Source organism: Syngnathus scovelli, chromosome 20 (assembly GCF_024217435.2).
Source record: "Syngnathus scovelli strain Florida chromosome 20, RoL_Ssco_1.2, whole genome shotgun sequence".
Lineage (NCBI taxonomy): Eukaryota > Metazoa > Chordata > Actinopteri > Syngnathiformes > Syngnathidae > Syngnathus > Syngnathus scovelli.
Genome location: NC_090866.1, coordinates 11,465,289 through 11,488,190, shown reverse-complemented (window position 1 = coordinate 11,488,190; position 22,902 = coordinate 11,465,289). Strand labels below are relative to the sequence as shown.

At 50.5% G+C, this 22,902-nt stretch overlaps 2 protein-coding genes across 3 annotated transcripts in view; both read right to left on the bottom strand.

Moving 5' to 3' along the window:
• Nucleotides 1-2,565: 2,565 nt before the first annotated feature.
• On the bottom strand, nucleotides 2,566-11,520 carry esrrgb (estrogen-related receptor gamma b). Its single transcript, XM_049757367.2, has 7 exons — nucleotides 11,386-11,520; nucleotides 8,610-9,031; nucleotides 7,720-7,836; nucleotides 6,792-6,896; nucleotides 6,500-6,661; nucleotides 4,984-5,253; nucleotides 2,566-3,556 (listed from the first exon to the last, which is right to left on the bottom strand). Exons 1-7 carry the CDS (start codon nucleotides 11,433-11,435, stop codon nucleotides 3,312-3,314), a joined length of 1,371 nt encoding a protein of 456 aa, XP_049613324.1. The 5' UTR covers nucleotides 11,436-11,520; the 3' UTR covers nucleotides 2,566-3,311.
• The window catches only part of flvcr2b (FLVCR choline and putative heme transporter 2b), a 27,142-nt gene continuing 15,703 nt past the window's right edge, over nucleotides 11,464-22,902 (bottom strand). Inside the window, exon 9 of one of the 2 annotated variants that reach the window (XM_068649253.1) lies at nucleotides 11,464-11,679. In XM_068649253.1, the coding sequence (XP_068505354.1) occupies nucleotides 11,561-11,679 (119 nt within the window). In that variant the 3' untranslated portion in view covers nucleotides 11,464-11,560. The other variant, XM_068649252.1, reaches the window with a different exon arrangement.

Below are 22,902 nucleotides of genomic sequence, written 5' to 3'. Positions count from 1 at the left end.
TTTCCATGATCATCCCCCCCCCCCCCTTGTACGGACAGGCAGGAAATAAATGAGGGCGCCGGCGTTTCTTGGAGCGCAATTAAGCGCGCGTTTGTTTGTTTGTTATGGCTGGCTCGCTGCCTCGCCCGCCAAACGTGGGAATGCGTAAAATTGCCCTTGTGGTGCGTTTCTTTCTGTGGCGACTGTACGTTTTTCTCAACGAGAAGCGCAACAAATACGACCTCTTGACCTCAGAGCCTTCATCAAAGCAACCAATTATATTTTTTGATCTTTGCTTACATCTTTGTCAGTTAAGCTCACACACGAACGAGCATTGTCGACGAATCTAAACGTGCACGCTACCGAATGAGCAAGAGGCGGCAGATAAAGTCCGCAGATAATCCCGAGGTATGTAGAGCAGCCTGTGAAAATGATTTGCTGTTGAGATCTTCGTACGTATTTTAAGCGTCTCACCACAAAATATTGGCCGTTCCTATCGTCTCTTGGGGTCTAGGCAGCCGTCAGGACTTCGGAGCCGAGATGAGACGAAGCGAGCCTTATCCCAGAGGGCCCCCCCCCCTCCCCCTCCTGCGCTGGCAACAACCCCTACGATGCAAATGAGACACTTACCTTTCTTTAGCTGCAAAACTGTGTCACGCTCTTGTTTTGCGAAGGTCCCGATTTTCCGCTAAAGTGAGACACACGCACGAGCAAGGAGAAGAAGGTAAACAACACATCGCGTGGCGGTCAAATGCTAATGAAGGTTGAGTTTATTAAGTCTGGCTCCTTCCGGCGCTAAAGTAACTAAATCGGGCAGAGAGACATAATAAATCACCCCGATAAATCCTAAAGACTTCAATCTGCTCACTGAGAAGAATCCTTGCACGGTTTTATTTTGCATAAACCATGTTTGTTTGGATGCATGACCACAACAGGAAGCCCTGAGGAACCCCACCGGAAGGCTCACACTTTTGAATCCATTTCAACTAAGTACTTGCTGTCCAAGATGCTCTTACCTGCCCTTGAGCCTGATAGGAATGGGGAAAACAGAAAGAAAAAAAAAAGAGTATATTCAGCATGTATTTGGTGTGGATGCGGACACCATAAATCATGAGCTTGCTCAATTTCCACTGGAGGCATATTGATGGTTAGCCATCTCCTCCGCTCACGTCCACCCGCTCGTATCGTCGGCGACAACGCGTGACTGACACTTTACAACCTATTCTCAGAGGCGCCCAACTCCATCTTGACAGCGCAAGGTTGTCGTGCCATCATAGTTTTTTTTTTTTTTTTTTTAGCAAGGTAGCAGAGCGACCAATGGCAGGTCAATGCACGGAGAACGACGACACCGCCTCCATTCAACTTTCCTCGATATCGCACACGAAACGTTTGGACTAGGCTTATTTAAGTTCTGTTTGATGGCGACTCATCAAACCTCCCTGCCGTGCTCTGCCCACACACAAAGACAAATGACATGGCTCGTGGCAGGCCATAGCACACAGCCAAGTCCTCAGCCCCCACCCGGCTGCATTTTGGCGCGAGTTGAAAGGCGGGTAAATGAAATGACTTCCGCACAAAAGCCGGCGCAAGGTCAAGCGGGACGGCTGCCGAGACGGGACAGTCGGGACCCGCGTGCCCCGACGGCGCCGGCTGGCTACAACACACACACACACACACACACACACACACACACACACACACACACACACACACACACACACACACACACACACACACACACACACACACACACACACACACACACACACACACACACACACACACACACACACACACACACACACGCACACGGAGGGAGGCCAGCAAATTCCAATAGATTTGCAAGTGTGCTATGATAAGTTTTTCTAACATGTGGAAGAAATGTTTGAAAGCTTATGGACACACGAACCTTGCTTCGCCGAGGAGGCGCGTCCGTCCGTGTTTTATGGAAAGCAGCGTGTGGAGGAGAAGGCCACAAATGAGACGGTCGCCCCGCAGCTTTCTCCCCTGCGAGAAAACCAACCACTTAGTTCATGTCGGTACATTCTTTTTTGTGAATACAGCGTGTACGTATGATGTCACCTGATTTCTGTGCCAGCCATTCCCAGGGGGGACTCGCTTCCAGCAAAAAAATATCAATTGGTCAGCCACCGCGTAGTGACCACAATGAAAACAAATAAAGTCATTTATTATTATTATTATTTTTAGGACACTTGTGTTTGAGAATACAAGCTGCGATATTTTTCAAAAGAGGATTTTTTTTTTTTTCCACACCGAGGCGTCGTAGCGCTAATGAACAAGGTAAAGCGAGCCCTGGTGTCAGATAACGTTTTCCCAACCGACGGAAGCAAATAAAAAAAAGTGCCGCCCCTTCCCGCCAAAAAAGCTTCTTCTTCGACATCCAATTAATTCTAATTGTCGCTCGGGCTGAAATCCTCAACAGAAATGGAGCAATTAAAGTGGGCACGGGCTCCACCTCGGGGACGGTGTTTTATTTCTGTCGGTGGCGGCAAAGGCGGGAAATGCTAATGGCTGTTTTCTGCGTCCGTAAAACAAAGGCTGCGAGGAAGAATATTTGCGATGACATCAGAACACGGAAGGCGTGTTTATTGCAGAGCTATCTGGTCACATTAAACAGGGTATCAGTAGATTGGATGGGGGAAAAAAAAAAAAAAAAAGTTTGGTTTGACACGGTACATTATTGCACATTCTGGGTTCCAACCAAAATTCCCCCCAAAAATGTCTTCAAAATTCTACACACAACACTGCACAATGACACCATTTTGTTTTGAATATTAAAAATAAAATAAAAACTCACACAATTACACGCAAATTTTTTTTTCTTTGACTTTAGTAAAGCAGTTGACTTTGTCTAAAAGTGTACTTTTGCTCGCTGTGTCGTTGCGGAGTGCCGTGTGTAGAATTGAAGTGGCGGACTTCCTTTTGGAATAGGACAAAAAAAGGGAAACCTTTCCCAAAGGAATCAGTCCGTCAAGCAATCACGTGGCGGTGCCGCAGCGCAATTGCCACCCAGACAAAATGGAAAAGCAAAGAACCGAAAGACAAAATGGCTCCGCAGCTGCATGGTCAGGACATTTTGAGGGCAGCTTTGAAGGTGAAGCTTGAGATGCTAGCAAGACCGCACTTGCCTCGTTTCTGTACAATTTTTACACATAGATGAATCGTAATAATCCCGCACCGTGTTGATATTCGCTCGTCAAGCTTTTTCCCGTTGGCACAATATAGTCATGCGCTGTTCCGCCACCTGCGGGCAGCTGTCCGTCAAAGGCGTAGGCCCCGCCTGGCCCGGCCCGGCCCCGCACCGCCCGCTGTCAAGCCTTTGCCTCCAGCATTTCCAGGAAGAGTTTGTGCATGGGCACCTTGCCCTGCATCTTGACGCTGTAGAAGTGCTGCACGGCCTTGGTGGCCGTCTGCCGCAGGAGGGGCAGCGTCATGAGCAGCTTGCCCGCCCGCCGGGGGTCCTCCGGGTGCTGGCAGCCCTCAAAGTCCTGCAGGGCCTCGTGGAGGGAATCCTGCAGCCTCTGCACGGCCTCCAGGTTCTCGATGTGCATGGAGTCTGGAGGGAGGGAGGGAGGGAGGGCGGGGGACACGGACGGGGTTTACACATCCAAGCGTACACTTTGGAAGATTTGTCTCCACTTTGACTTGTTAGCGGCTAACGAGGCTCCTTAAATAAAAGCCTGTGCGAGGACAGACGGGCCCGCTCTCTCGGGACCAGCGGCAAGATTCATTTCTTGGGCCAATACGGAGCGTATCCGGTCCCGAGTGTTTGCTAATGAATTCGGCAGCGGCATTGTGCTTGCGCTGAATGATGGGTCCGTGGGCTGGCTCCCCCTTACCTTACCTTAGCGCTTCCGTTTGTGGTGGACGTTCAAATAAAAAAGACACCAGCGCGGCAGATGGAATGAAGCACGTAAATAGCGGAAAAACATGGACAGGAAACGACACGAGGGCTAAGAAAAAGGCTAATTGTGATCCGAAGTGACTGATGAAGTCCACTCGCGTGCCTTTGGTGTAAATTGCGTTTCTATCTTGGGAAATTAACTGGGCTGTGCACATGCAAGGCGTCGCGTCATGCGCGTGCCCGATGCAAAGGCCACTTGCAAGAAACAATTTCAGAGTAATCCGTCAGCAGCCCGCCGCCGTCGATATGCGGCTAATTACAAAATCAATGGCTGAGAATTTCCACAGCTGTCGCACACACAAACGCCCACCCGAAAAGCCTCTCGGAGCTTTACGGCGGCGGCTCGTTTGAACGCCGCCCCTCCGGCCCGAACTCTGGCTTCAGTTCTCACACGTCTCCCGTTCCCAGCGCTTCCCAGCGCTTCCCAGCGCTTCCCAGCGCTTCCCAGCGCTTCCCCCACACGGGACAACAAATAGCAACGGCTCAAATGCTCACCTAGAAAAAGCGCAGAGGGCGATTGCCATCGTGCCACAAATAAAGCTGCGGGCTCAGCACTTTTTTGTGTCCCTCAGTCAGGCGGGAGAAAAGGTTGGTGCCGCGGCGTCACAATCGATGGGCGGCCGTGCCGAGTGAAAAGCAAAGTGTCAATACGAGCGGTGGCGGCGGCAGCGGCGTCTGGCCATTCTGCTCCACTTAACGCATTTTATTGACAGCCCCTGTTTTCCTAATGAAATGCTAAACATATCTGGGGCGGGCTGTGACAGCTCCTGTTATGGAGACGGACGAACACACGGACAGCCAGCGGGCGGGAAATGAAAAGGCGGCCCTTCCCTCTCCAGCTTTTTGTCCCGCCTTATCTCGTCACCCTTCAGCGTGGCCACACCGGAGACAACTTCGGTTGATTTGCTTTCTTTCTTTGCTTTAATTGGACGCCTACTCGGATTGGATTGGAGGGCAGATAGCTTGCGTAGATATAAAATAAAGTAGATGTCATGAACTAGCACGAATTTGTGGTTTTGCACAGAGGATCACCAATGTACGGCCGGCCGTTCTACGGTCACAGGAAAAGGTGAACTGACCCGAGTTGGCCAGCGCGATGGCCTTGAGCGTGACAAACTCCTCCTTGTCCACGCGCAGCTTCTTGAAGCGCCGCACCAGGGGCAGGATGGCCACGTGCAGGTCCAGCAGGCCCGAGCTCCTGGCCCGTTCCTCGTCCACCGCGTAGTCCTCGGCGTAGACCAGCTCCTCGTCGCAGGCCAGCGAGCGGAAGACGATGCTCAGCACCAGGATCTCCATCCAGGCGCTCTGCAGGAGGCTCATCTGATCGCCCAGCGACAGGCTAGAGAAGCCTGGAGGCAAAAAAGATGACAAATCCCCTGTTCAAAATTTGACATTCAATCATCCCACCATGACGGACGGACGGACGGCTGAGCTCATTTTCTAATCAATCCGTCGAGAGCCACCTTGCCATGGAAAAAAAAGCACCTGAAGCACCACCACAATAGCCTTCACTCCCGTATGGTGAGCAGCAGCCTGATTGGACGGCTGATTGTCGCCTAAATAGGAGGCCCGCCGCCGTGCTTCTTATCAGGCAAACAGAGAAGAAGAATGAGCACTTGGGTAGGTGGGGTGTGGGTGTGTGTGTGTGTGTGTTTGGGGCATTGATTAGCAGATTGTAATCAGTCCAGCAAACGCCAAAGGGCCATCGATCCTGGCTTCACATCTGACAAACTGACAGCTGATGGAGGACATCCGCTACACGGCCGTACGGGGGAGGGCTGATGTAAATACTGTAGCGCAGGCTGCCTCAGGAATTCAAACGCTTGAAGGCAGTTTTGCGGGGAAACAAAAGGCTTAGTGAGTATTTAGCGCAATCACACGCCATCGACGCGCGGGAAGCTCAAGTGACTTCACTCAAACAAAACAAAACAAAACAAAAAAGATGCGCAACAGACTCAGAAGCAGCACGTTGTTTTTTTTAATCGCCGTCGTTGGAATTGAAGCAAAGCGGGGGGGGGTCTGGAGAGCCAGCTCGTGTGACGCACGAGCCAACGTCCAAACGGGGGACGAGTAATTGAACGTCTATCGGGCACAATGAAGCCCCGAGTCGGCCAGCTCGGCTAAAACCGCCATGGGTTCACTCTCGATTCATTTTCTATCATTACAGGCCCCCGAAGAGCCCTAATGGGCCTAATAAAACGACAGAGGCAATCATGAGACGAGAGGGGAGGGGAGGGGCCCGAGACAAACGCAATTTATTCAATATCGATTTCATATTTTGTTGCTTAAATTGCTGTTGATTTGATAGTTTATCTCCACCGAAGCGCGGCGGACATGGAGCAGCGACGCCGTTTGGAAGGATGACAAAAGCATTGAGCAAAGCGGCCAATGAGCCGATTTGTCAGATCAATGAGCGGCATCTGCCGCCTTTCCTCTCCCAGCGAAGCATCTGCCTCCGTTGACGCTCGTCTTACTCAACGGGTCGGCGACGAGCGCGGGCTGCTCCGTATTGATTAGATTTGAGAATATGGGACTGGCTTTTCCCCGAGGTGCTCATGAGCAGCAGATGATAATGACGTCTCATTTTGTTCCTACCTGGGATATGCTTGGCCCAGCCGATGATGACCACAAGCTCGCGATCGGCCAGGTCGCACAAGGTGGTCAAGGCCTTGATGTCGCCGTCGGGCACGCTGGGGTCGGGCATGGCGTAGATTTTCTCGGGCTCCACCACCAACAGATGCGACACGATCTTTGTCACTGACCACACAGAAAACGGTCGATATGGTGAGCCTGTCTATGGCCTTTCGCAAGCTATCGCGACATTGCAATCGATGATTAGCGAGGCTTGACGATCAATCAAAGGGAATAAAATCAAGTTGCAACTTACGGGGCTTTTTGGCCGGGGGCGGGATGGTGAGGTAGCCGCCGTTCTCGGCGTCCATTCTCCGTTTGTATTTCTGCCGGCCCCCTCTCACCCGGTCCAAGCGGACGCCTGCGGAACAAAGACATTTCAACTTGTTTTGAGCAAGTGCTTCGGCGCCCCTTCTGATTTTATTTGAGGATGTTTGAGCATGCAGGTGGCGGCGGCGGCGCTGTTGGGGGAGCAAACAGACTTTAAAGACGGTCAAGTGGAATGGAGTGCTGCGAGATTTCCCAGCAACTCGTCTAAATTCCTTCTTGATTCCCCCGGAACACAAAAGGAAGGCGATTAGGATGCTCTTTCAATTTCCTGACACCGACTATCCACTAACCTAATTACGCTGCGCGCCCGCGGGGGAGCTTCTTGTTCCCAGCAAACACACTGACATCATTTTATGCCTGGCAGATTGAAGCTAAATCCCCCGCCCCCCCCCCCACACACACACACACACCGTTGCAATCGTACGCCTTCCAGTGATCAATAAGGCTGGCTGGCAAATAGACTCCTTGTTCTTTGGAACCTGCGTGGAGATTTAATTAGGCGGCAAGTGCAAGCGTTGACGTCCACGGCGGCGCTCCAAAGAACGCACTGGCGGGGAGACACCTGTGAGTATTGCTATACTGCCCGATGTGCTGCTGCACCATTTTCATCCAAATCGCTGTTGTTGGGCCAGACGACAAAAATTCTTTGTCAACATGCAAAACGGGGGCAGGCTTCTCCCGGTGGAGGAGAACAAGTGAGGTCGGACGTTCAGAAAGCATTTAGTGGATCGATACGGCAGCAAAGACAGACAGCGTGGGGGGGGGGGGGGGGGGGGGATTGGGACGGTCGGACTTCCGAGGGGAACAGCCTGCCTGCCGTGCGAGATGACGGGATGATGATGTCACAAACTGACCTTCCTTCAACATGCCCACTTTGAGACACTTCATGAAGCGACACGCTTGGCACGACTTGCGTCTCCGTTTGGTGATCTCGCACTCGTTGGTGGCCGGGCAGCTGTACTCGATATTGCCTGCAAAGCAAAAGGTGGACATTGGTCATTAGCGCCACATTGTGCACACGCGCACACAGACTTAAGTGGCGCCCCCCTCCACTCCCCTTCCCTCGCCGCCCCAGTTTACTCATCCCACAGTCACCACTTTACGTCAAGCACTTGCAACAACACGGCAGACGCTCATCCGTTTGGAAAAGGGAGGTCACATTGCCTCAATCATTTTACCGTTATGAAAGAAAACATTTGGGTGTGCGTGCATGTGTGTCTCTAAAAGCACGAGGTTGTCGCGGTGGCCTCTTAGTTAATCAGCTCTTGCGTCCGTCCACCTTTCTTTCCTCAGAGGACATTTGGAGCTTATTTTTCCCCTCTAAATGTTGATATATTATGATGCCACGCTACTAGCCACGTGTTCGCTCACTCGCTCGCTCGTCCCCACTCAGGCCAGACCTCTCCTTGTCCCCCTCTTTTAGCGAGGCCGGGACCCCCGCCTTGCCCGGCCCCGCCCCGCCATCCCTGATTACCATTCCATTAAAGTGCCGCCGTCTCCTTTCAGTGAGCGACCGGCGTCCCCTTTTTTATTTGGAGGACGCCTGGACCTCCGACAACACGGCCACAGCGGCGGACCTAATTGGTCCCTTCCCACGCTCAAACGGCAGCTTCTTAATTACAGTCGCCCGACAACGATTGTTATCGAGCGCTCGACCCGCGGCCGAACGGCGGCCGTATTAGGTCCAGAGGTGACGATGAGGAGGATGAGAAAGAAGAAGAAGGTGTACGGGTCTGGCCGCTACCTTGTATGGTCCTTTTGAAGAAGGCTTTGCAGGCCTCGCAGGAGGCCACGCCGTAGTGGTAGCCCGAGGCCACGTCGCCGCACACCAGGCACAGCCGCTTGGGGATGGCGTTGAGCATGTACTCGCACTTGATGGCCGACTCGTCCGCCAGGCCTCCGGAGCAGTCGTCGTAGCGCCGCAGACAGGCTGCGCCCCCGACCCCCATGCCGTGCACACCCGGGTTGAACATGGGCGGCGAGTCCAGAAGGTGGCAACCCCGCCCCGCGTTGACGTAGCCGCCGCTGGCGTCCGAGTTACCGCTGGGACTGTGGCGGCTGCCCGTGTCCACCAGAGACGACGACGGGCTGGATGGCTCCGTTTTCACGTAAGAACCGCAACTGGAGGACAGGTGGCGCTCCTCCGAGGGCATTCTACTCAGCAGCCTGGAGGCAAAAATACTCACATTGATAAAACCGATACCGTATAATAATAACCTTCAAATACATATTTGCAAACACACACGATGTCACGACAGCAGGCGAGGGGCACGCATAGATTTGCCACATGGATGACGTCTCGACACCTGCGGGGTGACATCTACTACGTTGGCGGCGCCCACCTCCAGAGAATTGCTCTCCCCGCAAAGTCAAACACAGCGCTCGCCTCGCCTCACCTGGCCCGGCCCGGCCAGAATGAAGCAGGCTTAAGCTGTCATTGGAGGGGCGCAATGGTGAGGGACAGTTAGCATATTGATTTCATAAATAAACAGAGATGGCCATCGATCCGCTCTCGTCTTATTTTGCATTTCAATTACCGGCCGGAAGCTTAACCTTCAAACGTCTGCTCAGAAAGAAATTCCTCAGAGGAGAAAAATAAAGTTGCATTATTTGGACTGGAGAGTTGTTATCATTATTATTTCCGCATACAATGTAAAAATACCATTTTGAAGGTGCCGACACTTAACTTGCTTCTTAATTCTTAATATGATTTGATGGATTATTTTCTGTCAATGACAAGAATGATTTGCGGCAAATGCGTTGACTTCGATATTCAAAGAACCACGTCGCTAGCTAGCTCGACCAAAACCGTGCGAATGCGTGTACTGTTACTCGAGTACTGCGTCAGAATCCTTCTTGCTCTCCAACTTTGCGTCAAGCTAACATTATTAGCGCCGTAGACACAATTTCAACGACGTGGAGGAATCAAGTCGTGACCCCGACACACACACACACACACACACGATCCAACATGACGATGCGCTTCCTGTTTGAGGGCGATCAATTAGGCAAACGTATCCGGCCGTCGCGTTGAAGGTCGGATGCAACAGGAGAGATTTTATTTCCAAATCTTTGCAATGAAATTGCACATGACACTTTTAGGTGTGACTGATGCTGTGCAAAAATCTGCAAAACATAAGTTGGCAAATCCAAATTTGAATTCTCAGTGTGCGCGCAACAATACACAAGACGAGGAGGGAGCCGCTAAAATTAGAAAGCAGCTCAGTGTGCTAGCACATGTGCTGGATCCCTCAGCGGCCGTGTGTGTGCGCGCGTGTGCGTGTGTGTTTTTGCGCTGAGGGGTCCCTACGGAGGCAGAAATGAAATAGATATATTATTCAAAAGTGATGACGAGCTACTTTTTGAATTTGGAGCAAAAAGAAAGAAAGAAAGACACCCAAAGTGGCACGTCTTTGCAAAAAATGCTTGCTGATCAACAAAACAAAAGTGACTGAGCAGCAAACGGAGGTGAGCCGCTTCCTTTTTATTGTAAATTAAAATTAGAAAAGAACATTTTGCTGTCGTTTCAAATGATGTGGAGATGTTTTTTTTTTTTTTTTTAGATATACTTCTTGTGTGCTGCAAAAGATTCTGGAAATGTTTAAGATGACAGCCATCTTTTTTGTAGAAAAAAAGGACGCAGGATTTTGCAGCATCATTATCATAAAAGAAAAGTTTGACAGGTTTTGCATTTACAAAACACGAGGGACTGATGTTTTCAATTTCTGTCTGCGCATAAAAAATGGAACCATCAAAATGTTTACATTGGACTGAAAAATGAAATTTGCACTCGAGAATGAAAATGTTGTCAGGGGCCAATTTTGGAGCAGAATTTTGACGCTTTGTTTTTTGTTGGCCATCTTCCCAATGCTCTTTGGCCAAAAGACGCCAACGTCGGACTGCAATTCAAGTTTCATTGGATGTTGGCGTCCACTTCCTGTCCCGGCTGAAACGGACACCCGGCGTGGTGTGGCGCGGCGCGGCGTATCGAGCGCATCGGGCAGCTCGTGCTGCATTTTATTTCCGCTCGAGCACTTTGGCATTTTGCTGCCTCGGGACGGGCAACGACAAGTTATGAATAAAACCAGAACAAAATCTTAAGTGAACCGATTCCTTATTAAAATGAAGACAATTGACCTATTTTTAGCTCCATTAAAAAAGTTGTACAAATGTGTTTTTGGGCTATATATTTTGGTAACATATACTATAAATACACTATAAATACTTACATATAGTGTATTTACGAACAGACATATATATATATATATACATCGATAGAGTATAAAGTATAAATTTGTATCTTTTTTTTAAGGATGACATTTAATGTTTGCCAGAATTGCAGTCATTGTTTTGAGGCTTTTGGCTCATTAAAGGGACAAACATTATTGTTGGAGCTCCTACTCTTCTTTCCAGCTGGAACAGAGCAGGACGGACACGTGCGCAGCCTCCAGCGCAGCGAGCCGTCCCGCAACGCACTTATTTGCTCAAGAGTTTAGCCGTCAAGTCAAAGATGCACCTACTGGTTATGGTAGCAGAGCGGGTCGGGGATGCACACTTCAGAAACGTCCATCAGTCCGCGTGAAGCATTCCTGATGTTGCAGGAGGACCAGGACTAAAAAAAGAAAAAAAAAACACACACACGCCCCCCCCCCCCCCTTCCAAAAAGAAGATCAGTTCCCAAGTCTCTGCATCATGTCAGGATGTCGCCGGGATGTTCAGCTCCCTCCCCGCGACAAACTCCTCCAAGGCTACTCGGGGGGGAAGATGAGCGCGAGAAGCGAGGGATGAAGAGGCGGAGGAACGAAGCCACGCAGCTGCAATGAGACAGAGCGAGAGAGCGAGAGCGAGTCTCCATTGCTGACGCGGGGGTGCTTTAAGCGCCGAGGGGCGTGCTTGGCTGAGGACGGCGCAGCCCTGATTGGATCACACTCTGCAGCGGCTGGTCCAGGGCGGGCCAATGAGAAAGGCGGTCCAATCGTTCCAGACACACATTTTTGGTCTTCATTCCTGTGAGATTTTTATTTTACATTCTTTGGACGAAAACAATCTCTTGCCGTCAAACGAAAAGCACGATAGGACAACTCGCTCATAGGGATATATTCTTTATCCTCGGTGACTTTACGGAGGTGCTGCGACTTCCAATTGATACGTTATGTCTTTATTATACTGCCCCCTGGTGGCCAAGGTGCACACACCACAACGTGCAACACAAAGAATAAAGCAAAACAATTCTTTACATCCTATTTCAAGATGTCATGGAGGTGCGTATGTAAACATGGGGTGTTCTAATTGGCATGAGACTGCCCCCTACATGACTGGAGTGGAACACCAGTTGTGTGAGAGACCCGATATTGCGGAACGAGCGAGCGAGAGGCACGTCTGATGGAAACGGACTGTTTACGGCGCTTTACGGGCTCAACGCCGGCTTCCGCCTGGCTAAAGGGTTCCTGTTGCGCTTTCATCGCATCCGGCTTTGCTTTTGAAGCAGCCGCAGCTGCTTCCCACACCGGCCCCCCAATCACACTGCTAGGTAAGCAGGGGGTGGGAAAAAAAAGAAAATATATATATATATATATTATACAGTATTTTGTCCAATTCACCATCAACCCACATTTCCCCCCCCCTGCGATCAATACAAAAGCCATCATGCGCTCGTTAGCGATCAAAGCTCCGAAGCCTCAGGGACCAAGCAACCTCCTTATTATTCTTTTTTTTAAACTAACACAAATTCTACATTTTCTTTAGCTGTCACTTTGGATGAGCGTCACGGGAGGCCAAAAGAAAGAAAGACAAGCAGGGGGCCGATTAATAAACTGAGCGGCGCATTCAATTAAATTCCTGATCAATATTTTGGCATGAATGTACTTTCCGGCGGTGGGACGTTCTGCTGATCTGATTAAGACATCCAGACGTAATCAATAGAGGCGATATGCTGATATTTCTAATGAAAAGAAGAAAAACTGACAAGTAGTATGATGGCTCCATCACCGCAGCGGAAATGTGACATTTCGGGTCATTTTCAAGAGGACAACAACGCTGGTTCCGCTCATTTCATGGATTTGTTTTTGTTTTTTTTTCTTTGTGGCATCTGACAGGAAATCTATTGAGCCATGGCCAAAGCAAGAAAGACTAATCCAATCATTACGTCTGTATTGAAGCCAAACAGATTTGCAAACGCTAAGCGGCTCACCGGCCTGGCCTGCTTGGGATCCAAAGGCACTAATTGCCTTTTCTCTGCATTTTGGGTGAGAAACTGCTGCTGTTTTTATGAAATTGGACGGCAAAAACGTCTTTTGAGAAGAGCGTCGTCGACTTTGCCCTTTGGCTCGAGGCCGACGAAGGTCAGCAAAAGTGGGCTGATCAATATGGCAAAAAAAGGGTGTCAAACGTTACAAAAACATTTTGGGGGATTACACTGGAGATGTCTCCATGACACCATGGCAATTGTCATCTCGAAACGGAAAGCGCAGCCGTGACATTGTGCTTCATAAAGCCGATCGATACCTTCATCTCAAATTCATTCCCACCTTCAACATGAGCCCGAGTGTATATCATTTGTCACGGTCCAATGCAACGGGAAGACGCACGGCCAAAGTTGGATGAAAAAAGTAGAAGATGAAAGTGTGAATGGGCGCCACAATTCCACAATTAGCCCGCGGGCTACCAGGAGCTCTTCAATGATCAGCTCCACTCGCGAGTACAAAACTTTGCGGCACTTAAATGGGGGAAAAGGTTCCTCTCATCTCGTCCCGATCCCGCCATGAAAGACGGAAAAGGACGTGCACGTTTCTCTTTGGAAGCTAGCAATGACACCTAAGCTCGCAAACTCCGGAGAAGATGAACAAGGACACCCAGATGGCATTCTCCTTCCCTCCGTCTGAGTTTGAAGGAAAAATTGACGGACAGGGTCAAACGTGAGCGTGACGAGCAGGTCGACCGACCCCTGTCGGCGTATCGCAAGCGCAGCAGTCCCATTGCTCCTCCGTCATGCGCGCAGCGCAGGCAGACTGCTTACGTACCAGAAGCGGCGGGAACCGTTCATATTTCACGCTCAGCGTTTTTGGCCGGGCTAATTTTGGCAGCCTTTAAGGGGATAAAAATAAACGGGTGCCGCGAGGAGGGGCCCGCCGTAATCTTGTATTCCAACCGTTGTTGCGGCTAAATGTCGGCCTTGCGCTCCATTCGGGGGCGAGGGGGGGATTAAACCTCCTCCCCGCTTGCCCGCTTGCGCTATTTTTAAGTGGACAGTGACATCGGAGGACGGCTTCGAGGAACACCTTTGCTCTCCGGGCTGCTCGTCCAATTCGGTCAGCAGATTGCCAAAGTGGCCGCGCGCTTCCAAGAGCGACTCTGCGCCGTGATCCCGGACGTAGCTCGCTACGCTAACATCGGGACAGAGGCTACGATTGTCAACAAAACTCCGACGGCTCGGCTCAATCGAGGGAGGGAGGGAGTTAGGCGGTGGCTAATGGTGTTAAAAAAGTTGGGAGTCAAACACAAAGTCAGAAATGGTGGGCCTTAGGAAGTTCTCAGTACCTGGGAAAGGAGGCCGTTCCTGTTCCTGCAGGCTTTTGCGCTATTGTAGGCTAGCAAAAGCCCGACCGACTCTTCTGGGCCTGGTTGCTTCTCTGTGAGCTCAAGCGGCGGATTTTAGCGCGCGCTCGTCCCACGAGGGCAAAAAGCTTTGCCGGAGTTGGAGGAGGGTTATAGCGAGTTCACTTGCTAATGCTCTTGGAGCGAGCGCTCAAACTTTTTTTTTTTCCTCCAAAATAACAATCATTGTAAATAAATAAAGAAAATAAAAAAAGAGCAAATATGAGGTTGGGAATATTTGGCGGCGGAGCAAGATGGGATATGCCAGTTCAATGAGGAAAATCCTCTGGGCATTCTCCACACAAACAACTGCAGGAAAAGACCCGAAAAAAAGAAAAGACACATTCAGATAACATTTTCCAAAGAAGAAAATGGAAATGGGAAGAATCCAGGCCTGAACATTTTGGGGAAATAGACAAATCCACGCAAGGCATTCATCTGGATCAAAGTCATCAATAGCAAATGGCTGGCACACCTGTCGGTTGGACGGCCCCCCCCCCCATCCGTCTTTTTCCCCGACAGTCATCCACATTAATTCCGTGATTGTCTTCCCCTCATTTTCCCCCTCGTTATGCATTTAATGTTTCCAATTTGCCGTCACGGCGGAAAACGGCGCGAGAAGCTATAAATTCCCTTCTAATTCCAAATAATTAGGATTACACGGACCAGCGGTTTTCAATCAGCGAGATCATTCCGCTGATAGATGGCGGGCGGGATAACTGGTCATTGCGCCGCACATAAATATTGTGTCGTTCCATTAATCTGCTCTAATGAGGTGTCAGAGCTGCCACTCATCCATCAAATGCAATTAGGAATAAACACATATGCATGGAGCTGGCTAATTAATAATTAGCAAAGCAAAGAAAACACTATTGGCAATTTAGCCCGGCCCGGCCCGGCACCACAATGACACAGCAGGCCCATACAAAACTACTTTGACGCTTTTTGCTGGCCTTGGCTTTAGGAGGAAAAAAAAACCGAAGACAGACGGATGGACAGTTTGTCCTCATCTTTCATTGATGCCCTCATTGTGTTTACCAGAGGCCTCCTGAAGGCGTTTGAGAGCAACGGCGCAAAGTGGCGCCAACAGGTCGCCACCATTTTGGGACTCGGAGCGACACGTCACTCGCAATTTAACTTAAATCAGCCGTTTTGCCTCAATGAGCTCACGTTAGCGCTCCTTTTGAAGGCCGTTTGAGAAAAAAAAAAAAGAAAAGAAACGATCTTTGGTAAACGGCCGCCGCGGTGGCGCCGCATCGACGCGTCGACTTCACAGCGACACTCTCGGGGAAACCCGCGGCCACGCTCCCCCTGCCGCCGCCCTGGGCAATTATTCCCTTTTTGAAATACAAAAATGTGGCGGCGCAGTGCGCGCCCCGGCGCTAACTTGTCTTGAAAGCGGAAGCAAATGCGCCGTGGCGGCGGCGGCGGCCCCCTTCGGTGCGCTCAAATCATCTGAAAGCTTTGCTAGCTTGCGCCGGCGCTGGCGTCGATGAGAAGGTGGCACAAAAAGTGGGAGCTGACAAAGAACATACCATCAATTAGCCCAAGCATTAACATTTTAGAGGAAGCCGGTGTTGCCATCCCCTGGGCTCCCCCGACTGCCGCCCTTTTTCATATTCAAATAGCACACTTTAAAGTAGGTCATAGCTAAGCCACGCACACACACACCCCCAAAAAAGAAAAAAAAAAAACATTTGGGAGTGAGGTAGAGCGCTGCGATATAGCTTGAAAATAAAATTGTTTTCAGGAAAATTTGAGAGCCAATTTTTATTCAAACAAAGATTTGCTTTTGTTTGTTCCCCTTCTGGGATTTCTCCGGATAAGAAACAAACTTGGAGACACCAGTGAGATTTCTCACCGTATCAACTTCCACAAAAATATTTTTTTTCCCTTTCACAACAATAAAATTCTCCTCTTGGAGGGGAAAAAAAGTTTGGGGTCACCTAGACAATTTGATTAAAACGCACCGTTGTATAGAGAGAAACAGAAAATGCAAATAAACGGAGCGCTCTGAGAAAAAAAACAAACAGAAATGCTTTAAGGACAAAATAGCACTCCAAAATATTTATATTAACGATAGTTAATATCGTATATTGTCTGTCTACATGTGATGTGTTGCTGCAGGCCGTCTGAAAGGGTTTTAGCGCTGCAAAATAATTATTTTGAAGCCTCCTCGCGGGATGGACTGATGGCCCCGGCCCGCCCGGGTGTTATTTGTCTTGTAGCGCTTGCTGAGCCCTCACGTCCACTCGGGGAAGGAATGGAGGAGAGAGAGAAGAAAAAAAAAAAAAAGGGGGACGGCCGGATGACAATCCGTCAGCGACAGTCATCACTTAGCCGCTCGCTCAATATGAAGTCAGCGCCACTCAAACAAGAGCGCCAGCCGGGCGGGACATGATTAAAAATATGCGCAGGGAAATGAAATGCAAATCTTTTGCACCTTATGTTGGCTGGGTACATTGGAATGGAATGGAATGGAATGGCCAGGAAGGGGGGAAAAAGTCATTTTAAACCCCCCAAAAAATTAACCCTACCCTAGCCTCAAATCAGGAGAAAGTTTGGGAGTCAGCTTTTCACGCTGCGTTAAACACGTCTGGCGTCCAACGTTAGCCTACATTTCTGCACCATGCTAACCGTTGAGTCATTTGTCATGCTCCTCTTCTTTTACATATGTCCAGCGCAAGTATTGTTTGTTTTGTTTTTTTAAGTGCTGTATAAACAAAGTGGCTTCCCAAACGGCAAATACAAATATGGCGGCGATGTCGCACGTGAGGGTGAAGGACGTGCAGACAGGCCCGGCAATAAATGACTGCCACGGAGCGAGCGCCCCGGCAAAATCTGAGGCCCCCCCCCCCCGCCCGCTTTTCAATTCGCCGAATGATGAATTCCGCCGTGACGCTATTAATTTACATGCATGTGGGTGACTCCGCCAGGACTCATTTGTTATTCTAATGGCACACAATCGCCTTCATGGTGGGTGGCCGCTGCAAACGCAGCCCCCCCAAAATTATATTTGAAAAATCAAAAGGAAAGAACTAGAAGTGCACACATTCAAAAAGTTTCTACCATTTGAGTTGAAACAAAAAGACTCGGAAATCCCAACACAGCGTGCGTCCGGCCGTTTGTCCGCTTCGCGAAAATCCTCTCCCTCTCACAGCGACGAGAAAAAAAAAAAAAAACTTCTTCAAGCGCTGACTGTTTTAGCGCGGGCGCTACTTTAAGCAGCGGCTGCTGGCGCGACCCTCGAGACCATCAATCAGCTTTGCGGGAGCAAGATGGAGTGAAAAGCAGCCGCGGAAGACGGAGGGAGCCGGCCGATAGATTGAACAATCAATAGTGACAGCGAGAAATGGCGGGCCGGCGGCGTCTAGCCACGTGCACGCTTCCGCCGCCTGCAATGCACATTTCATACACTTTTACGCGCATCGATTAGCTGCCCCCGGAGTTGCTAAATGACGTGTTTATCGATTCGCGGCGGCTTGGAGAAAGAGATCAAGACGCAAGTGGAGGATAAATCTTTGGCCAGCGAGTGGCGGAACTGGAAGGAGTAAGCCAAGTGTCACCATTCAATCATAAGAGAAAATAAAAAGTCGTTTTTGAAGGCGAGCGAGCGAGCGAGCTTCAGCATTGAATTTCTGCCACCTCCTTGGCAGCTGCTCAACAGGTGTGTCGGGCTTTTCCCAACGTCGTCCAATCAGAGCCGCCGGGCTGGGCCGACTCGCAAATCCTTTTGGCATTTTGGCCCAGGTAGCGCGGGTCACTCGGTTCGTTTCAAAATGCTCGTAAGACGCTAGCATCCAATACGAAACGTAAGCTAACGGGATGCGGAGTGAGCTTTTGTCTTTCAGTCATTTCACCGCGCAAGATGGATGGCGCGCTCACCCCCGAGCGGCAAATGAGGTGCTCGGGGTGGCGACCTGTCACTCACCCATGCCTCTCACAGTCAAGGCCTAGTGACAAGTGTTAAATCGGAGCCGCCGAGGCCAATGCTGTTAAGCGGAAAGCCGCTAGCACATCTTGCTGATGCTAATGAAAGAGTCACGCTCATTTTGCACAGCCACAATTTGGAAGTGCAGCACTCCTATTTCATACTTTAGTCAAATTAGCAATGTTTTAACACTTGACTCGTACAGTTTGCGTTTAACCAAGCGGGATCTCAGCGCGATCTAGCCCGACCCCCCCGGCCGGCCGGCCTGTCGTCGTCGCTCTCCCTAGCCGTGGGAAATTGGGTTAACGCTCGCTAAGTGTCCCATCGTTAGTGCTGTTAATTGACTACTGCGTGCGATAATTAACAGGGAGCAGACTGCCGAGCTCGCTAATCTTATTTAGGTCATTTGCATTTAAAATGGTTTCGCTCACTTGATTCCTGGTGGAAGAAAAAGGGAAGAAAAAAAAAAAAAAGAACTTTGACGGACGAGATGGACGCGGCGTCTCTATCGTAGAACCTTTAAGTATGAAGACCCTCTACGCACTTGGTCTCCAGTTGACCCAGTCCTGGTCTAGAGAAGGGATGCATGGGCATTATTATTAGGTCGACGGAAGGAAGGAAGGAAGGAAGGAAGGAATGAAAGATGGCCCAACACCGCTGCCCCAGGCAAAGTGAACAAGTACACCCCAGCCAGCTGCTATCTATTATGACACACACACACACACACACACACACGGATGGATGGCGGGTATCACGGGGGTGGTCCGGCCTCGTCCTTGCCGAAGCGGTGACCTTGGTGGGCAGATTAGAAGCGGCCTGGCTCACCGTGCGGTCCAGGCGTGCCCAGATGGTAACGGTACAGCCGGCCAAATGGACGCACGCACTTAAGGACACACACACACACGGCCGCGGCATCCTGGGAGGGCAGATGTGGGCAGCCTCTCCTCGGGGCGCAGCAAACACGGCCGTCCGCCGATCATCCATCCATCCATCCATCCATCCATCCATCCATCCATCCATCCATCCATCCATCCATCCATCCATCCATCCATCCATCACTCACTCAATCAGCTCATTGAATTTCATTTAGCGGCCGGCCATGTGATTGATTCACTGCTACCTTTTCACTCAAGCTTGAATGACACACAAAGCCGCGACACGCACACACACACATTGAAAATGGCCCCGGGTTCGCCAGAGAAGAAGAAGAAGAAGCCCTCTGAGATCCCCCCCAAGGTCGGCGTGCCGTGCCCAACATCTGTTGAGAAAAAAAAGCCCTCAAGACTGTCGAGAGAGGGAAGCCTGCCCGACCGACCGACCGACCGACCAACCGACGACACTGTGTGACCTTGCCGCCTTTGGAACATTCCCACAGTTGCGCTTTCAGATGCGTTCAAGGCCCGTGCACAGCTGGGATGAGGGGGGGGAAAAAAGTTTGATATTATTTTCTATCACGTGGTCTCCCAATTAAGATTCCGAAATGCTCACGCCGCGGCCGCCTTTCATGCGTGTCACAGCAAATTCCTCGTAATAATTCTTGTTTGGCTTTGTCTGCCGTCTCATTTCACGGTGCGTACATGGAGGGATGGCAGAGGACATTTAGTCACGGCGACGTCGCTGAGTGACCGCTACCGACGGCTTTTCTTGTTTTAATTCTTCACGCCGGCAGAAAGCGCATCGATCTTTCTATCAAATACGAAAACAGCCGTTGTGGGGAGGCGCCAGAGGTCAGCGGGAATTAGAGCAAGAGCGCCAGTGTGTGTGTGCCTCTTGCCCCTCCCTCCCTCCCTCCCTCCCCAACATCCCCATTGTCACTCCCGCAAGGCCTCTCTGTTAAATTGGCTGACAGATAATAAGATCATACAGGAGAGTAGCAATACACACACGCACACACCTTTTTTGCTACACGAGCGCGTCATCAACTTCATCGTTTCCATTTCTAGCACATGCCCAAAGAAGTTTACCAACGAGTTGACATTGCTTTTTTTTTTTTGTGGCCGCTGGAGTTGTTTTAGCCCCCCGATGGCCGCCCGGGCTCATTTTGAATAAGTGGCGGGTGGGGCAAAGAGGGTTCACGGGCAATTTCAGCCGCAGCCGAACGGGCCCGTTTTAATGCGAGATCTGAGGTGACTTTGACTTTTTGATTAACGGCACTCCTCCAAAGGACGGAGGAGAAAAACTTTGGGCGCCGCCAAAACGTCTGGCAGTCAAAAGGAGGCGGCTGCGCGCCGCCGTGAAAGAATAATAAGTCAAGGTGCCGCTACTGCCGCAGCAGCAAAAAAAAAAAAACCCAGCCAGCAAGTGTTTGTTATTAAAATATTTGTACTTCTCGGGGCCCCAAAGTCCCCCAATGCCTCTCCCCACTTATGCAGATTTCCATTCCAGTGACATCAAGCACGCCGAGCGATCACGCTCGCTCGCTCCCTCACTCGCTCGCTCGCTCTCCGGCTGCCTGTGAAAGCGACAGCCCCGGGGAGCGCTCGCTCGCTCGCTCGCTCGCATCCCCGAGGCCAGGGGGGTTTTGTCGGGGGGGCGAACAAGCGGTACGTCGCAAAGGATCGGCAAAATCAAATGGAGAAGGCAAAGATAAACGCCGCACTCAAATAGACCACTCGGGATGGAAAAAAATTCTAATCAGCAGGTCCGCTGTTGCTAAACAAAACAGCAGCACATAGCCGCTAAACAGAAAATATATAAAGCTGATTCGTAGGTCATTAGACAGGGGGGGTGTTGACTTATTCAATCCAGCACATACATAAAAATGGCTCAATTTCAGAGATTTTGCACGCCAGTCGAGCAATGGACGAGAAGCGAGTGAGGTGGACTTCACAAGATCCACTTGAAAGCTTCTTCCCCGCATACTAGTGTGTGTGTTTTTTTTACTGGGTGCACATAATGAGCTGTCAGTCATTTTTCAGCCGCCACCAACTTTCATCTGGCCTGATTCTGGCGGCCTGCGCCATTTATCACTCCTCTCCCCGCTCCTCGTTTATCACCTCCGCTGGAATAGTTTCTCCCGCTGTCAATTTAGGAAATGGAGTGACAAGAGCGACCCCAGAGACACCCCCCCCCCCCCCCCCGTGCGCTAATCTCGGCCTGGCGCTCTCGTACGCCCGCTCCGACCCAAAGACGTCCTGCCCGTCCGTCCACAACACGTGAACACAAAGATGAAAACAAGACTTTGCCTAAGGCTCAAGAAAGTCCGGCGGCCGATCTCGAATTTTGGACAGCATAAACCACATCGGAATAGAAGCAACGAGAATGAAGCAGTCCTGATCACTTCAGTGCAGGGCCACTGGGGGGGCAGCAAACTTCAATCATGAAAATAAAAAGAATGTCACGCAGTCATCGACAATGATTCCTGCCTTTCTTTGCAGAGGATAAAGAATATATGCCCGAGTATCGTCACATTGTCTGTCTACATGTGTTGCTGCACTATTGTAGCGGACGGTCGGACGGCCATGTGAACAATCTCACAGTTTAACCGAGACGAACGAGTGACGTGGCGCCTTGGCGTGACAAACGAGGGCCGGCTCCCCGGGGGTCGTCACCTTCCGCAAGCCCTCAACCTCGCAAGGCTCATTACGCCGGCGGGCTTGACCGCCATTCGAAGACGCTGGCTCTCTTGGTGCGTCGGTCGCGCTTACTTTGCAGTTTTGCGGGTGAAAAAGATTCCGCATTGTTTTGGGAAAATAATAGCGAGGAAATGCAAGTTGCTCTGCTCTTGTTTCACGCAAAGACCACAAGGAAGGATTCTTTTGTTGCTAAAAACAATGACTTTTTTCTTATTAATAAATCTTGTTTTGCAATTGGATGTGCTGAAATGATGCTGCCTGTAGCGGAACACAACACCGTCCTCTAGTGGATTGGAGTCACTGAGCGGCCAAAAGCGAGACCAGACACCTGTAGTCGGTCCTCGTCCACTTTGGTTGCACTCGACCTGAAGCGGTCTCAACCTCGCTCACGTCTAATTAAAGCGGGCGCCGGCTCTCGTCAGGTCTCACTTTGCCCAATAAATCACCAGAGTGACCCGTCTGCCGTTTCTACGGTGACAGCCTACGACCGGGCCTCCTCATTGGACGTGGCAGCGGCGGCAATTTGCATGCCAGACTATTTCTCTTCATCATCGGGACCTCTCCTCCACGCCGCAAGAATGGCGAATAAGTCAGCGGCTAACGGCAGACGGCGTGCGCGTGAGCGCGTCCTTGTCCGACAAGGTTAGCCGTCCATTTCATCTGCGCGCCGGCAGAGCCGACCGACCGACCGACCGGGCTGGCGGTGGGGGGGGGGGATTGAATTAAAATAAATGATGGCCGGACATTTAATGCATTGGGGGGTCGGACGGGAGTTGCCGGGCAAAACTTGAGTCTTGTCGTAAAATAATAATAATAAAACCAAAACACCAGGGCCGGCCGGGGGAATTGAGAGAAAGAAGCTCTTTCAAAGCTTCAAGAATTGCTTACGGTTTTGTTTTGTTTTTGCACACCGTAGAAGAAAATCAGTCCTTAAGACA

Coding starts and splice junctions, on each gene's coding strand:
- esrrgb (XM_049757367.2), bottom strand. CDS start 11,435: ATGGACGTTTCTGAAGTGTGCATCCCCGACCCGCTCTGCTACCATAAC. Junction 7,837..8,609: donor CTTCAAAAGGACCATACAAG/GTAGCGGCCAGA, acceptor TTTGCTTTGCAG/GCAATATCGAGTACAGCTGC. Junction 6,662..6,791: donor GCCCCCGGCCAAAAAGCCCC/GTAAGTTGCAAC, acceptor CTGTGTGGTCAG/TGACAAAGATCGTGTCGCAT.